This window comes from Meleagris gallopavo, chromosome 3 (assembly GCF_905368555.1).
Source record: "Meleagris gallopavo chromosome 3, MGAL_WU_HG_1.1, whole genome shotgun sequence".
NCBI classification, from domain to species: Eukaryota; Metazoa; Chordata; class Aves; order Galliformes; family Phasianidae; genus Meleagris; species Meleagris gallopavo.
In genome coordinates, this window is record NC_139406.1 from 66255292 (window position 1) to 66272878 (window position 17587).

Consider the following 17587-nt stretch of genomic DNA (forward strand, 5'->3'; position numbering starts at 1 on the left):
CTTGCTGGCTAGGCCTGATCTTCTGGTGTGATCTCCCTCAAGATGATCTGCTCCACAACCCTTCCTGGAACCGAAGTCAGACTGCCAGGCCTGTAGTTCCCCAAATCCTCCTTATGACCCTTCCTGTAGATGGAAGTCACGTTGGCAAGACTCTAATCCTTTGGGACCTCTGCAGTTGACTAGGAACACTGAAAGATGGGAAGTGGCTTGGTAATCACCTCCACCAGTTCCCTCAGCACCCTTGGGTGGATTCCATCCAACACCATGGACTTGTGGCAGTCCAGGTAGAGTAGGAGGTCTCCAAGTGTTTCCACTTGAATTGTGGGGGATTTATTCTGCTCCCTATCCAAGACTTCCAGGTCAGGTAGATAGATTACCCCATGTCCTTGTCATGGATTCTGTCACTGCTGCAAATTGGTCATGCCCAAAATATCGCACTTGAATATTTCTGCACTATCTTAATCTTATAAGGCAACAAGAAAGAATCCCATGACTGCGTATACAATAAGCCATGAAAAATTCAGTCACTATATCAGCAAGTCTATGCGGGGTTTTCTTTGGCTTTGCTTTTTCACTGTTATTTTAAATATAATGCCGTTAATGCATATACCTTTAAAGTAATACTACCACTGAAGTTTGCATTACATTAATAAGTGCTCTGAGATTTTATGATTGATACCTCCTTGAATGACTTCTAATGCTGCTTCAGCTGAATAAATTCTGTTAAGAGACATTTGCTCTTACTCCAAGTCAGACTCGGACAATCAATTAAATGAAATGGCTAGCTGACAGAGATATTACTGTCACATGAATCAGACAGACATAAAATAGTGATTGCTCCAACAGTAGAAGAAGACAAAGAGAAGGTCAAGAAAGCTTGTCTGGAGATTATTTCACATTGAGTGGGAAAACTTTTAAGGATTTCCATGTCCTAGAAGAGCTGGAGTATCCCTTTTCTGACACCTGGCTCTGGACAGAAGATGCCACTTTTCATCTGTGGGTGACATTACAGGCAATTTATATTTGCTTTTTCATAACCTACATAGGAAATACCTTCAGATTACTGATCTCAAGCCTCAAGATTTCCAAGCAGTGTTCTAGTACTTATGCATGACATAATTCAATCCCCATCTGCTCGATTAAAAAAAAAAACAAAACCATCCAGGTACATTGTTCAGCTTTTCTAAATACCAGCATACTTGGATAAGGTGATCTCTAGGTTCCTTACTTATACTCCCACAGAGCATTAAGTAGAACTGACACACAAAAGCCTCGCAGTATTTCAGCTTGACCTGAACATCGCTAAAAAACCTAAAATATAGCTTTTCACAACTGAGGCTTAGTGTCACTTCCTACCACAGAAGCTCACCCATCACATGCCCCATTTCACAGCAGTAAATTAAGAAACAAAACCAAAAATAACTACTCTCACTCACTCGAGATACAGCCATGCTACAGTCTGAGCGATCAATTTTCTGCTTAATGGATTAGTCTAGTAAACTTTTCAACCCTAATGCTTCAGGGATGGTCTAACTGATACTCCACGGAAAAGCTTGCAGAATGACAAGAACAGAGAAAAGATGCATGCTGGACAGGCCCTGGGGCAGTCCTAGGGGAAGAGGAAGACAAGGCCTCACTGCAGGTCACATCAGGGCCAGCCACACTGCAGGCACAACACCCAGACCGTCACACAGATGTCTCTCCTGTGAGACATCCCGACACTCCAGCCTTAGCTGGAACCCTCACCACCTTGCTCAAGGCTCCCAGTGTTGTCCAAAGCAATCTACACAAGTTAGAAATCAAGCTGCCACTGCACTGGGAGGCAGGGAAGAAAAAAAGCTAAAATAAGAAGGAGCTTGGCCACAGCAGTGCTGTTTGCCAATCCATTCCTGACACACAACCATCTTGGGACCGGTATTGCAGAGCTGGATGCAATAGAACCTGAAGGAAATGCAAAAAGCATCTGTACTGCACATAAGATAGCAAGCTTGAGACAGAGTCTCCAGTTTCCTCCCAGAGAATAAGCTTTGGAAATTCAGATCAAGGATCTATCCTTTTCCTTGACATCAAATCCTCTCTAAAACAAAGTTGTGGAGCAAGCACGAAACCACAAGTGGCTTTTGAGAAGATGCAGGACAGCAGGACAGGTGCTTTAAAACCTCAGTGCTCAAAGCTAAGCACACTGCAGTAAAACAGCTTGTCTGTCTTCTGCCAAGAGGGTGACATCTGGCAGCAGGAAAGTCAATATTTAATCGAGTCTCCTTTCCCAGCGCTGTGAAATAGGCTGGGGATGCTCCATATCTCTGGCAGCACTCCAGCTGCTCAGAGCTGATCTTCAGGGACCACCTCTGCCAGGTCCAGCAGCGCTATGGAGATGGCAGGCAGCAGTTCCCTATCTGCTCCTGCGCACTGCAGCCTGTCAAAGCTGAGACATAAAGCTCAGCTTTGTAAACAGTAATCAGAGTGCTAGGAAGAATCAGCGGGTTGGCTAACAGCAATGATTAGCTTCAGGCAGGAGATCTGTTGCTTCTCAATACTCAGGAGCCCTTAAAACACTCGCAAAACGTGTGAAGTGTGCTGAAATACATCAAGTTTATCAAGCCTTTCAAATGCCAGGATGCAACATGTGTAGTCTGAGAACAGCTGAAGAGAGAGCTGAGCAGGATTGTTTTCTGCTCAGCTTCAGATTCCTGTTAGCTTAAAGTACTTTAGAAAAAAAAATAAGCAAATTAGATGTGAACAACAACCCTCATGCACACAGGCAAAACATGCTGATTCACCATGCTAAGTTACAATGACAAAATATTACCTAGAAATATTCTCCTTCAAGGTTTTTTTCCTTCACCTGGGATCAGTGCCAAGCACAGAGGAGAGACACCTGACTGAAAACACCAACATCAGTCCAAGTCACTTCCCTTGGCACATCATTCAACTACATCCCAAGCTTAGGGGTCTCTGACAAAGCTCCACTCAACTCTAGCTGCTACAGAAGGGAAAGCAAAACAGAATTCTGCCTTTGTGACACTTCTAACCTCTCCCACCACCCACAGCAAGCTGCTCCCCACCCTTTGCAATGCTGTAACAAAATATTGCCATTGCTTGAGACTGGAGATTCTGTGGCTCAAAGTCTATCATCACTGGAGATCTGTAGCTGGACCAAACTAGATTTCAGTGGTAACAAATGCCGCAAAAAAATAATAACTAATTAAACTAATTATAACTAACATATATAAAGGCACTGCATCCTGTAAATTTAGATGTAACAGAGTTATTATTACTGGTACTTTATCTGCGTAAGTAGTCTTTCTGTAGTAATAATCAGATCTGAACCAATAATTATTCTTGAATTAAAATTTCAATTACAGTAACAATTAATTATTGGCGCATACATAATATACACACACAACGTGTGCTTCCTCTTTGCCTAGGAAGGTTTTAAGCACAATGTACATTTCCTGTGCTGCTGGCAGGCCAGACACACAGACAGTTCACTCTGCTACTGTCTGTGACACAGCATCTTACTGCAAAAGACCTCAGCTGTGCACTCTCGGCTCAGCCCAGCCAGTCAGCACCCCAGGACGCTTCCTGCCTGTGCCCTCGGACTCTGCAATAGAGAAGTCAACTTGCACAACAGGAAAGTTGCAACCTTCAGTGACAGTACTCACACCACAATAGCACTGGTTTCTCATGAGACAGCATCAGCCTACCTCTTTCTGCTAGGGTAAGAAATAGTACAACATGCCTTTTTCCACACACCAGCATTTGCTGGTAGCCGGTGTGCTCTCCCTTGTATTTTCCCTCTCCAAAGGGCAACAGACTGCGTACTCCGATTGCTACCATTTGTCATTGCAGCTGAGAAACTCACATAGCTGCCTACACCTCTGGCAGAGGGTTGCGTTTTCATAGCAGGGCAACCACATTTAACACCTGTGACAGCTCATGCTGTCACCCTTTGCTGCCAAAAGTGCTGCACACCCACTCAGCCCCCTTAACCACAGGGAAAGAGGAAGGAAGAACGGAAGGAAGAAGTGGCAGGAGCAACACCAAACCTTTAGGAGAGAACCAGATTAGAAAGCTATGGGTAGCCTGTATGCTACAATTCACCTTCATATGAAAAGGTCTGAGCTTGGAAGTCTAGCCTCTAGCATAAGGTTTTGGAACAAAAGCTCCCAGCCTCTCTGGCTAATACAAATTCAGACACGAGGGACTCTGAAGACACCCACTACCTTTAACAGGAGAGAAAACAGTCCCTCTGGAGTCCTGAATTGAAGCTGACAGACACAGTGATAATTTTGGCTGAACAACAGCATTTCAGTTTTGTGCTTAATCTCACTTAATGCTTGTTTTCCCTTTCAGTCATCCTTTGTTTGACATTTTTCTGCTTACTCACTGCAAGATATTAAAAGGACAAGGGTAAACACATCCTCTCCTCCAATGTAAGATTCTCTATATAGCTCACGCTACAAGGACTCCAGCAGAAGTAACAGGGATCATCACCAGTCTATCTGGAGGTGACACTCCCTTAAAAACCAAGCATACATTGCCAAATGTATGTTTGTTTGTTGTGATGGGCTCAAGAACCACCACCTCTGGTTTTTCCCTGTAAAATGAATGGAGCTTCTTTCCCTTCCTTTTGAAAGCTGGTCAACAAAATGTTGGCTTTCAATAAGACTCCCTGCACTGTTTCTGCTGCCATGGAAACATCACTTTTTGAAGAGCTATAGCTGATATCCTCCTTTACCTGGAGTAGCGTCCACCACCACCACAAATCAGCCATCTACAAACAACGCACTGATGACATGATTAGCCCCACATCTTCAGGCTGAACTTCTGTGCATGAGATGGGGAGCGCCTTCACCGTGAAAGTCATCTGTACCTCTTCCTGCTGAAGGAACAAATGCTAGTAAAGGAAGGGTCACAGAGCTGAAATCTGGCTCATGAAGTACAAGAGTCATGGAAAGGTGCAAGGAAGTCCAGTTCAACTCACTGACAGTGCACTTGCTCAAGAGGCACCTGATGAAGGTCTGAAGCAAGATCATCTGACAACTGCATACATAACGGGAGGGGGGGGGGTGTGGAACTGAAGGGAAGTAAGACAACCATGACTAAGGCTTTCTGCTCCCTCCTATAGTGTTTAAGAGGCACCCGACTGCGTAAGAGTCAGCTGTGCCCATTTTACCCAGCTCTAACAGAGCAAGGCACTGATCTCATTCACACCACTACAGTTCTGATGCAGGCTTTTGTTTTGAACTGACAAGGCTAGACTGAGATTCCAAGCTTTCTTGGCTATGCATTTGTAGAGGGAAAAAGGGGAACCCAAAGGCCGTTTTGCAGAGCTTTGAAGCATGAGAAACTGCAGAAGAAAAGGCTTGCATTAATTTAACACTGCTGGGATTTTAAAAGCTCAGTTATAGTTTGGCCTTGTAGAGCCCAGAGAAAGCCAGTCCTTAAGCTAAGTTTCACTACCCCAAATGGTCTGAGAGCAGGCTTTACTCTAGCTGGGTGGAAGATTTTCCTGCTAGGATACCTGCAAGCCACAGCATTTACAACAGGGAAAAAGGAGAGAAGATCTGTGCACACCACAAGCAAAAGCCTCTTTTCAGCCTTGTCACCACCCCACCTGCTCCCCCTCCTCCTGAAAAGGGTGTGACAGCTTGCAGTCACCCTCCAACTCCCAAGCCTTTGACCTAGCAAGAACAGCTGATGCTTTTCCAGCCACCCACACTGTGCCAAAGCACAGGCACACGTGGCAGCTGCTGGAGTGCCCCTGCAACACAGCATGCTGATCCCAGCAGCTCAGCAACTGCACTCATCCACACACCAGCTGAGGAGGGAAGGTCAGCCACGTCATCAAGTAACTCGTGTAACAGCCGGGACCCTCAATGTGGATCAGAACAAAAACTTTCCTCCTCTCAAAGATTTCAAGCAGACCTGGCTCTGTACAGTGGACCTACTGATGTAATGGGCCTTCCATTTTCTTCAACTCGCTGCTGCAGATGCCCAGTTCAGTGAAATAATTCCTCCTTCACAGTTCAAACTGTCCTCTGTTCTCTTTTATTTACTTATCAAGTGTTTGGTTTTGTAACAGTACAGCAAAAATAATTCTTTCCTCCAGCGCTACAAAAACTTAGTGATAAAGAAAACAAATAAAGCAGGAGAAAAAGGTGTTCCTTTGTTCATTAGGACAAGGAGGGAAGTTCTGTCCTACTGCCAGCAGTCAGTTCCTTCTGCAAAAAAAGAACATTAAAGTACACTTTATCAGCCCCAAACATGTAAAACAAGGCTTTACAAAAGGAAAGGCTTATATGCTGTCTAATGGAATCACATGTGCTGTTTAGGAACTCTGAGAAGAAGAGATTTTGAACGACATCAGTTTACATAACTGAAGAAGTGCAGAAATATAAGAGGAACCACCTTATCACCAACTGAGATTCCGCACTATCAGGCAGCAGTTTTGCTCTGTGTTTGTTAGACTTCCAGCAGTACAGTCTAATCAGTCAGAGCACAGCAGCACGTTGTGTCAGTACTGTCGGTGCTGCTTCATCCTCATTTTCCAGTGGCGTATGGAACCAGCACAAACAGTAGCACAGAGATGCTCTTCTGCAAACAAAACCATGTTCACTTTAAAGATGGAAGAAATCATGCAACTTCAGTTACCAACCCATGCAGAGAAAGATGGGATTTCTGATCACTGCATCTTAACACATAGCAATACAAGATAGGTCTCCTCACCTCAGGAGAATACTACAACCCTTCAGCCTGAACTAGCAGCACTGTTTCAGTGCTTGTAATCACATATCAAGAGACTCCAAGTGCGTGGAGACCCAGTTTCCCAGAGGGGCTGGCAAAGGAACATGCACTAATCACCATTTAGAGAAACACAGCCAGCCCAAACATCCCTTTGCTGAAAATGAAGCCTCTCCAAGCCAAAGATCATACGCTAGTACCTTCCCTTCCACTCACCCCTGACATGAGGACTCCGTGCACAAGTCAAGCAGAGACTGCTTCTTCACACATACAGGAGGTGGGAGGAGTAAGGAAACCACTGAAGCATTCTGCAACTGTGGTGTCCAGCTCAGCCACCAGCTTGTTTTGGAACTCTACTACATATAACCGTGCAGCAAACTTGATTTCACGTAGGCAGCTGCTGGCCCTAAACCTCACTGTATCAGCAATCCTATACTCAGAATATCACCTCAGAAGTATACACGTTAATAGCTGTTTAAGCATTGCCGCCTTGACTACATTCAACAAAAGTGGAAGACTTGAATACATTGCACACCTAGAGGATTAACCTTGTCTAAGGCTTTCTTGGCCACACTCCCTACGTGGAGACTTTTATCTCCAAACTCTTGCTAGCTAAGAAAGCTGTCTTCATATCAACCTAAATGATTTCATGATTCTCAGTCCTATAGTAATACATAGTAATACATAGTAATACTATGCAAATAATAACAAGAAGTCACATGCAGTCTCTGACTCTAGGTTTTAAACTCATTCCTGGCTACTAGAAGCAACACAGGGCACTCACAGCTGCCCCGGCGGAGAGGACTAGGCAGCCTGGGTTTCTGCAAAGTGCATGTCATTGGTGAGTAATACTTATCATCAGGCAGGATTTCCAGCACAAGCACTCCAGTTTGCCAGAGAAAAGTCTTTGAGGGCTGGCCAGCCGGGCACAAGCCATTAACTGAATGAGCACAAGCACGTTGTCTTTTTCTAGATTTTCCATCTACCTACAGATCTTCACCTCACTAGAATCAGAAAATAACGCATTTAACACACTCCCCCAAAATGAAAGCAGCGGAGGAGGGTGTTATACTATGTTTGCTCCATAGCAATCTTATTTCACAGCAAAAATACTGCTTTGATGTACAGCCCGGGGTGCAGCACCCTCTTTATTCAGAGCCGTATTTAAACCAAAAATGAGTTCAGTACCAAAATACGCCTCTAGGAAGAGGCAGCATTATCAGTAAAGCTCTAGAGAGCCCAGTATTTAACCCTTTTTCCACTAGAAGCTGGCCAAGACCCTAAAACTACCAAACCTGAGAGAACTTCAGGACACATACTAAGGCATGCATTAACATAGTGCAGCTGGAATCGAATTCAGAACGAGCCAACAGCTGGGCTGTTTTCTGGCCGAACAGTTCCATTTGCGAGTCCCAACGGCTTCAAGGTTTAAGCATACGCTGAAGATAGACACGAGACTTGTGAAGAGTCTGCATTACGGCAGGCACAGACCGACCGCGACTGGCGTAGGAGCAGCGCACCCGGCAGGACGCGCCGCCCATCCCGCGCCGTGGATGCTCGCAAGATCCGCGCTACGAGCGGCCGCCTCCCAACCATCCCAAGGGCAGGGCCGCCGCCCCGGCGCGCACACCGCTCAGCCGAGGCCGCCTCCTTCGCCGTCCAGGGAAAGCGGCCGCGTGGTTCGGCACCGCGCAGGCGTCCTGCGGCTCCGTGCGCACCTCCGGGGTAGCTCTTAGACCGGCAGATCCTGCTCTACCCGCACCCAGACCGCCGTCCGGCGAGACGCCAGCCGGCCCTTCGGGCGGCACTGCCAAGTCCGCTTTGCTTTTTAAAAATAAGCCAAAAAGAAAATTGTATATATATATATATACACATGGCGATATATGTATATATATACACACATATATATATGGCGAAGCCCGGAGCCGCGCCGCCGCTCGCGGCACCGGTTGGACGCGAGCCGCTCGCTCACGCCGCGCAAGTTCCCGTCCCGCTCCTCCGCTCCCGCCCGACCGCCCCGCTCCTTCGGGAGCCCCGCACTGCCAGACCTCCGCCCGCGGGACGCGGCCACAACCCGGCACCCCTGGCCCCGGTTCCGCGTCTCCGCACCGGGAGGCCGCTTCCCGAGACACCCCGGGACCTCCTGGCCACGCCGGCCCAACCGACGGCCGCGACAGCCACGAGGAGCCGCGGTCCCACCGCCGCCCAACCCAGCTCAACGCCGGGCGAAGCGCGGCGTGAGCGCGGCCACCGCCGGGAGGGCCGTGCTGGGCGGACTCCGGCAGCCCGTCGCCCCGCCGGACAACGCAGCCCTACCAGGCTCCCCGTGGGGCTCCATGACGGCCCCGGCTCCTCCGCCGTCTCCCCGCCGCGGGGCACCGCTCTCCCGCCGCCGCCTTCCCCCTCGGCCGCCGCAGCTGCCGGCGGAGGCGCCGCCCGCCCTGGCGAGGCGGGGCGCGATCGCGTCACTCAGGCGGCCCTCCTGCCCGGCCCGGTCCCGCCAGGTGAGGGCGGTTCCGGCGGTGGTTCAGAGCGCTCAGCCGCCCGCGGGAGGGTTGTGAGGGGAGTGTGAGCGCCGCCAGGGGATAAGATGTCAAGACTAAAGTTTAAACGCTGAAAAATAAGATTTGAACACCAGCTACTTTCGGCCGTGCCGGAGGAGGACGACTGCCTGTCCACCTGGCTTGGGACTGCTCACTGAACGACTGCCCTAGGAGCCACGGCCCTGAGGTGCCCGTGCCTGATGGGCCACCCTAGGGCAGCTGAAGCACAGCCTCTGTCTCATAGAATCATCAAGGTTGGGCTAAGATCAGTAAGTCCATTAAGCCATCAGCCCATCCCCTCCTTGCCCACTAATGATGCTGTATCTCCATGTCTCTTGTACATCTCCAGGGACGATGGCTCCATCACCTCCCTGGGCAGCCTATTCCAGCACCTGACCACAGTTTCCAAGAGTAAATTCTTCCTAACATCCAACCTGAGCATCCCCAGCACAATTTAAGGGCATCACCCCTCATCCTATCCCTGTTACCTGGGAGAAGAGGCTGACCCCCACCTCACCACAGCATCCTTTCACAGAGTTGTAGAGAGCAATAATGTATCCTCTGAGCCTCCGCCACAATAAACAGCCCCAACTCCTTCAGCTGCTCTTGATAAGGCCTGTGCTCCATACCCTTCACAGTTCATTGCCTTTCTCTGGAAACACTCCAGGGCCTCGATGTCTTTCTTGTAGTGAGGGGTCCAAAACTGAACACAGTACTTGAGGTGCAGCCTCACCAGTGCTGAGTACAGAGGGACAATCACTTCCCTGCTTCTTCTGACTATGCTGTGTCTGATAGAAACAAACCAGGATGCTGTTGGCCTTCTCAACCACCTGGGCACACCACTGGCTCAGGTTCAGACAAGCATCAAACAATACATTCAGGTCCATTTCCTCTACACAGTCTTCCAGCCACTCTGCCCCAAGCCTTTAGCATTATATAGGGTTGTTGTGACCAAATCGTTGTGACCCAGCACTTAGTGTTGTTAAAATTCATACAATTAGCCTCAGTCCATCAGCACCTCTGTAGGGCCTTCCTACCCTCAAGCAGATCAACACTTCTTTCCCCACATGGGGTCATCTGCAGACTCAGTGAGTGTACTCAGTCCCCTTATCCAAGTTATATCCCTGTCTCTGTCCATACAAGGCACAAACTAACCAGCTCCCGTCTCAAAAAGATACTAAAGGTGGCATTATTAACTTGTAGTTGATAAGTTCTGTGTATCTTTTGGCCGCAGCACTGTTAATCCAGCATTAGGAGTCCCAAAGCTGGATTTATTGGCTTGTCAACCCAAGGCCAAGCTCCTCCAGCTGTGGTTCTTTTTCTTCCTTCAAGTCCTTATATAGTGTTTTTCTCTCCAGTGTTGTGTGTCTGTACAGTGCCTGCACACCTCAAGTGGTATGCACATAATGCAGCAGTGGGTTGTCTGGTTATTGGAAAATCCCACACAGGCTGAGTAAGGAGACAAGAAACGCTCCTTCTGCTTAACAGTGTGAGCTGTTACACAGGTACAGCATCTGCAGCAACCCTTTATGTTGTGCTGCAAGCTGCCTTCAGTGGTTCCACCTTCTAGTTATTATGCATTTGCTGCCAAAGCATAGGTATGCTCACAAATTGTACCAAGTTGCTGAAATTAAACCACGATTTTATTTTAGTTTCTGAGATTCATTCCCCTGTGGGGCTTGCTAGCACAACAGGCAAACCTGAGCCCCATGGCTGCGTTATGGAGAATCAAATAGCTGAAAACAGACCATGAAGTGCCTGTCCTACCTACAGCCTGTGCTCTTCCTGCGAAAATAACACCAACCACAGAGAATTTTTCATTATGTAGTTTGAAAAGCAAGAGACTATCAGGAACATTAAGCTACCAAACGTATCTTTTGCTCCATCCTTTTCAAATCCCTGGGCCTTGATATCTATCAGTGTTTGTTTGAAAGGTCGATGTACACACAGAACTAGCAACAAGGCATGCCTGGCATGGCTCTTTGTGAATAGCCAGATTGTCCCTGACATGTAGCATGCAGTCACATGATGAAGCAGAGCACAATGGAGAGTCAGGAGGTGCCAATTCAGGATGTCCTTGCTTCAGATAACAAGCAGCATCAAGTCCAGGTACTTTTTAGCGCACAAGGCAGTTAAGGACTTAAGCTTTTGCTAGAATAAAGGGACATTTGCTTATGTCCTAGCATACACACAGTCGCAGCAGGAGGCCAGTGGTGCCATAAAAATAGCAAGTAGATAAAACAAGGTATAAATACACAAGGATATACTCTTATCTCATAGCACAGCAAGTAATTTAAGCATGGTTCTCACCAGAGAAAGCTCATCCTGCATATCTCAGTTATGACTGTTAAAAAAAATACTTTTTTCCAAATATCTGTACAAGCAATCTTTTCTTAAAATATTTTTTTCCCCATGGTATGCCACTTGAAGCCCCAGGCTTCCCCACTGAGCAGCTGCTATTTCCTATAGGATCTATTTCACAGAGGAAGCCATCAAGAGCATTACAATTTGCATCCCTTCACTTTGCAGCTGCTTCACCCTAGCAGCACCAAATGCCTGCCAGGAGCCAACCTGCATAGCAGGGAAGCTGTCAGTATCTCTTCACTGCTTGAGGGGCTAGGAATACTTAGCCAACATATCCCAAAAAGCATGAGCTAGCAAGTGAGGACATACATGCTATCCTGAGAGCTGGGCACAGCTGACAGAAGTCTGGCACTGAGCAAACAGCAGTGCCTCACCCATAGCCGTCCCACTTAGGAGTGTCCTCTTCAGCCTAGGTGCAACCTACAAGTGCACCAATTTTTGCTGAATTACAAGTTTAGCAATTCTCCAATTCACCCAGCAGTTGGGTTTCCTCAGCACCTGCAGCCCATTCGAAGGGCAGAAATGGCTACCTGCAGATCTCAGCCAGTTCACATCCCCAGCTGTCTTTTCCAGAAAGGCCTTAGATGCAAGAAGGACTCTCAAACCCATCTCCAGATATGATAACATAGTTCCTTTTTACACAGTCCAGTATACATAGAGATGGAATTGTTTTAACAAGCATCTGTAACCAGTGCCTATTAAAAATAGTACGACTATTGCCTAAAGGCTCCAATTATGACCCCAGATATAAAGAAACTCAGAAGTCTGAGCCTTCCCTGAAGGCATTATTGTCCTTACAAAGGAGAAGTGTGAAGGGCAATGGGACCAGCAGTGTACAGAGCTACTATGCTTTGTGCCTTGACTTCTTGTTTCCTCCAGGCAGTTAGATCCCATGCAGGTGCCACTGAGCAGCAGCAAAGCCAGAGGCAGCTCCTGGGGCAGCTATACACCAGGCTCCATTGCACAGCTATGGGACTGCAGTCAGGCTGCATCTCCTGCTGTAGAGCCAGATCCTGGTTTTAATATTCACAGTAACATCTGATCTAGGGCAAGTATAACAAGAAAAGCAGTCAGAAGTGCCAAAAAGTCAAGGAGAATTAATACATCCAAGTTCACTCAATTCAGATTTAAGACAACCAATTGTTTTCCAAAGATGCTGCTGTATTTTTTTGTCTCTTCAGCTGCCACCACAGATGTGATTACCTCCAAGTAAGCCATCCTGTGTACAAAGAGCTGAGTCCAACGACGAGCTGCACTATTTTAAGGTAGCTGTTATGCTGATGCACTGCCATGAACGAGCGTGGTTGTGCAACCAAGCACTGAGCTAGCCACAGCTGCCACAGGGCTGAGTCCTAGCATATTTCAGACCTGTATCTGTAGACATACTTTGGCAATGCAGCACAGAGTTGTGTGCTGCAGCTTGCAGAATTCACATTGTCCCTTCAGTTGCCAGATCAAGAGTCAGGTACAAATGAACGAGACCCACAGAGCCTCCTCACCTCAGCAATACAGAGTGCTAAAGAAATTTGTCCTGAATGCCTTCCCTTTCTGAGGCTCTAGTACTTCACTTGGCACCAAACAAGCCCTCCTTTCATTCAGAGTCTTGAGTCATCTTCTGGAAGAAATCTGTCTTAAGGAACACATCCAAGTTTTTATTTCAAAACGCTGCAAAAGAGCACAGTCAGCTTGGCTCCTTCGTAAGGCAGTGCCTAGAGGGATTTAATTACCCAAACAGAAGGATTTCGTTAACATAATCTTAAAAGGAAAGATGAGTGCATACTGAACTATAAGTATTATGGGCAAATAAAAGCTACAGATACTCAGTGAACCTGTACTTGCCATATCCTAAGCGATTATCACTTGGGTATTAGAGGAAGAAAACCAGAGAAGCAAGCAGTTTCTCTCCTACTACATTCTTGCCCGGATATCTCACCAATCAAAACCCAAAAGCCCTTATTAGATCAAAGTCATCACAGACAGAAGAGCATAGATCAAGTCAGAAATCCTATGCAGTATGTCCCATCTCAGGCAGTGTTAGAATTCCATCTGCCCAATTGACTTTATTGTCAAGAACAGACACTTCACACGTGAGTGTCTTTTTAAAGTCTATACATTTTTTAAAAAATCTTATTTACATCCTGCCAAAAGCCTTTAGTGGAAAATAAACCTCTCAAACCTCTTAGCATCTACAGGTCAACTTCAGGATCCTCTCTACATACTGGAGTAGATAAATTCCTGGTGGAATTCTACAAATGCCATAGGCTCCATCTCACCAGAAGTGCTGTAACTTGCTGAAAATAGCTGCAGATGCCTTTCCATTTATTTAAAAGAACAAATGTCTTCAAGTCCAAGGTCACTTTTGCAAACAGGAGTTAAATTGAATCGCTTCGATACTCAAGAAGAAAGTTACCCTGTGGTCCTGATCGTTGGCTATCAGCACAGCCAGGGCAGGGCAGGTAGCTGAAGACCTCCATGCTCTTTTGGAGGCATCTCTGAAAGCCAATCAGAGCAGAGCACTGCACCACACCCCCAGTATTATGCAATAGTTACTTTGATGCAGCATAGTTCTGGAATAAATCCTTACAGGAGCCCAACCTTCCACCAATAGACCGTGCTTCATGACACCCATCTGCTTGAAACCCATTTCCTCTAACTGATCCAACTGGGTGCATGCAAAACACCATTAGCTGAGAACTCAAACCTCTCCTCCATAGTAGCGTTTGACACCCACTCTGTGCAGCAGCCAGCAAGCATGTGATAAATAGACACGAGGGAAGGGAGGAAGAGCAAAGATAAATAAATGCTATTAAAAATAAATAAAGCTTGCGTTAAACCAGCAGCAGTGTCGCTAGAGGGAGCGCCTGAGCCTCCGTGGGTGCAGGAATTCACCCACCGGATGATTTGTGGTCTCCTGGTTAAGGAATGGTACAGGCGTGCCTATTATTTAACAGCACAAAACCACGAACAGGGCTTATTTCACATGCAAAACAGATTGGCATAGATATACACACAGATACAAGAACGCTACGACCTTTATCACATGAAAAATAATATAATCCAATTAATTTGATGCTAATATCACTATTTGTCTGCTTTGCCAGTTACCAAAACTCACACTGTCTTTAAGTCCAAGGTCACTTTTGCAAACAGGAGTTAAATTGAATCGCTTCGATACTCAAGAAGAAAGTTACCCTGTGGTCCTGATCGTTGGCTATCAGCACAGCCAGGGCAGGTAGCTGAAGACCTCCATGTTCTTTTGGAGGTATCTCTGAAAGCCAGTCAGAGCGGAGCACTGCACCACACCCCCAGTATTATGCAATAGTTACTTTGATGTAGCATAGTTCTGGAACAAATCCTTACAGGAGCCCAACCTTCCATCAGTAGACCGTGCTTCATGACACCCACCTGCACTTCACACTGCTTTGGTATCACAGCTTCCTTTAATAATATTTGCCTCTGAGCTATTTCCAGATTTGATGAATATCTTGCTCGTAGAAACACAGTACTTTCTCTGCACATGTATTACCATCTGCAACAAGCACCTTTATTGCTGTAGTAAATATATTGTAGCCTAAGCTTTTGTTAAACTACATCTCTGTCAGCTAACTGCTGGCAGTCATAACTATGACATTCCGGAACAGGAGCTAACTGCAACATTTTCACTTTCTAAAAACTGATACAAGGAATAAAAGGAGGTCATGTTTTCAGTAGCTCATTATTAGACTGTTGTTAAGGCTGCAGTGCTGTACAGTTACTGTGTGGTAATTAAGAGCCAGAGGATCTAGGGTTGTTTTTCCAATTGTAGTTAACGTCCAGCGTATTCCTATGAGATAGCCAGTATTGCCAGGTCTACTTTACTACTGGTAAATCAAAACTAAAAAGCTTATTAGTAATTTGCTAAAAGCAGACAAGAAACAGAAAATAATACATTGGAATTCAAGAAGAAGCTTACAAGGACAGAAAAAAGAAAAAAAAAAAGAAAAAAAAAAGCAATGGCCCAATTAACAAGAACTACTGTAAAATAATTATGAATGTTATAAGGAGAAAAAGACTATAGCAGAAGCCTGCTCACTGGCGTAATGCAAGCCATAGAAATTCAGTCTTTATGCTCCTTCAGCAAAAGTTTTTTCCTTCCTTATTTTGTAAATAAATAGCATCTAGTCTTTTTAAGAGAGACAATTTTCACTTTGAGATTCTAAGCACTTTGCTGTTGTCATTGTTAAGGCACCTCACCATGCTAGCCAACACTATGTGAAAATACAAGCAACAAATCAGGCCGTAAACACTGAGATTAAAGATTCATTTAACTCATAAATGTTTTACCAGCAGCACTGCCACTTCCTGCCACCAGCACCAGACAGGAGACACTTCCATCACAGCCTCTCCTAGAAATAGGCTTCAATCATGAGATACACAAATAGCTATGGTTTGTCTCATCCAGTTTTTCCTACCGATTGCTGGGAAAGCAGCTCTGCTACATCTCCTGGTGGTACCTTATAGCTCCTACCTGCTCTCACAAAGCTCATTTTAAAATTCCTTGCAAAATCCAGTCTCAGAACTTCCCCATCACAAATGGACTTCTGATTTCAGAAAGAACAAAACACAACAAGCAAACCTCCTCCCTTCCTTTCCTACCATTTATCTATCTGTTCAAAAGCAGCCTGGAGATCACCTGATATCTCAACAAACCCAAACTTCTACGAGAAGGTCTCAGAAAATGGGTCACCCACTTCCCTGTTCAAAAGCAAACGAGACACAGCTTGATTATGCAAAGTGAACCACCTGGCATCCCCTGCCTGAATAGCTTTCATTTTTTTCCTCATCACAGAAAATCTCAGCAGTTGTTTTGTTTGCAAGAGCCTGTGTATTTTGTGCCTGAGTGGTACATCAGCCCATGTGCTAAATGCAAACATTTGGGCGTTCTTATCTGCCCTCGTGACTGCGGAGGCTTCGTGCCTGGTAACATTGCTGGCTGCATACTCGCACTTACCTGCCTGGCAGCCCAAAGCAGCGCTGAACCCCACTTAGAGCGGCACTCTGCCCCCTGCAGCAGCAGCTGGGCCACCTATGGATGTGTAACATCTCCATTCCTAATTTGCATCTTTCAGTTATTCCTTTCAGTTCCAGATGTGATTGCTTCACACTTTGATATCCCTATAAAATCAGTCCTCTCCACAGCAGCAGCTCTCTGGATCCACAAATAAGCACCAACTGGGAAAATATCTGAGAAACCTGTGTGTCTCAAATCTCCCCCTACTCACCTGGAACTGTATTTCTAACAACTCATGTTTTTCATTTCCATTATTTTACTAAACAAACAGTCTGTGTTTCTGTATAAATCCAGTTGACAGTGAGACTTGTTGTTCACTAATGATCCCGTTCCCTTTGTGACTGCAAAAGTCACTGAGCATGCTGCCAACAAGGTGGCTTTCTTATGCAGTTCTGAGACAGAGACACATTATGATGATAGTGTAACCTCACTACAGGATGCTGGTTGGAAGTGCTGGTAAATAAATAATGCAGAGCTCCTTGCAAAGCTCCTGGAGCTTAGTGCAGCAGGGGATGGAGCTGCATGCTGGGTTTGTTCAACTTTTGCTTTCCTGTGTAATCCAGCCATTCATATTCACATCCAGTCTCTGTGTGCACACTTGTTTGCCTCCTCTTCTGCACTTCTATGGCAGGACCAAGCACTGCTGGGTTAGACCAGGTAAGCATATGTGGGCTCAGAGTGGAATGAACTGAGGGCCAACATTTATTTGTTCTACAAAGTCCTAGTGGCTTTGATTGTGATGTTTGGTTATAGGATCTCTGTTTATTTAATCAAGGTCTTCGCTGCAGGTTTACAAAGAATATTTTGGCTTTCTCTGGGGGAGAAAAACATCTAAACAGTGTTGTTACTCAGGCTGTAGCCATTACTATCCTACCATGGTGAA

The 17587-nt window shown here is 46.1% G+C and overlaps 1 protein-coding gene across 2 annotated transcripts in view; it reads right to left on the reverse strand.

Annotated features, from left to right (window-relative positions):
* TPD52 (tumor protein D52) overlaps positions 1 to 17587 on the reverse strand; it is a 47833-nt gene that overhangs the window by 25921 nt on the left and 4325 nt on the right. The window contains exon 1 of one of the 2 annotated variants that reach the window (XM_085221327.1): positions 9064 to 9222. The exons of the other annotated variant lie outside the window; for it this stretch is intronic. Coding sequence (XP_085077453.1) covers positions 9064 to 9085 — 22 coding nt within the window. The 5' untranslated portion in view covers positions 9086 to 9222. Of the gene's footprint in view, positions 1 to 9063; positions 9223 to 17587 lie in introns of those variants that run through there. 2 annotated transcript variants of the gene reach the window in all.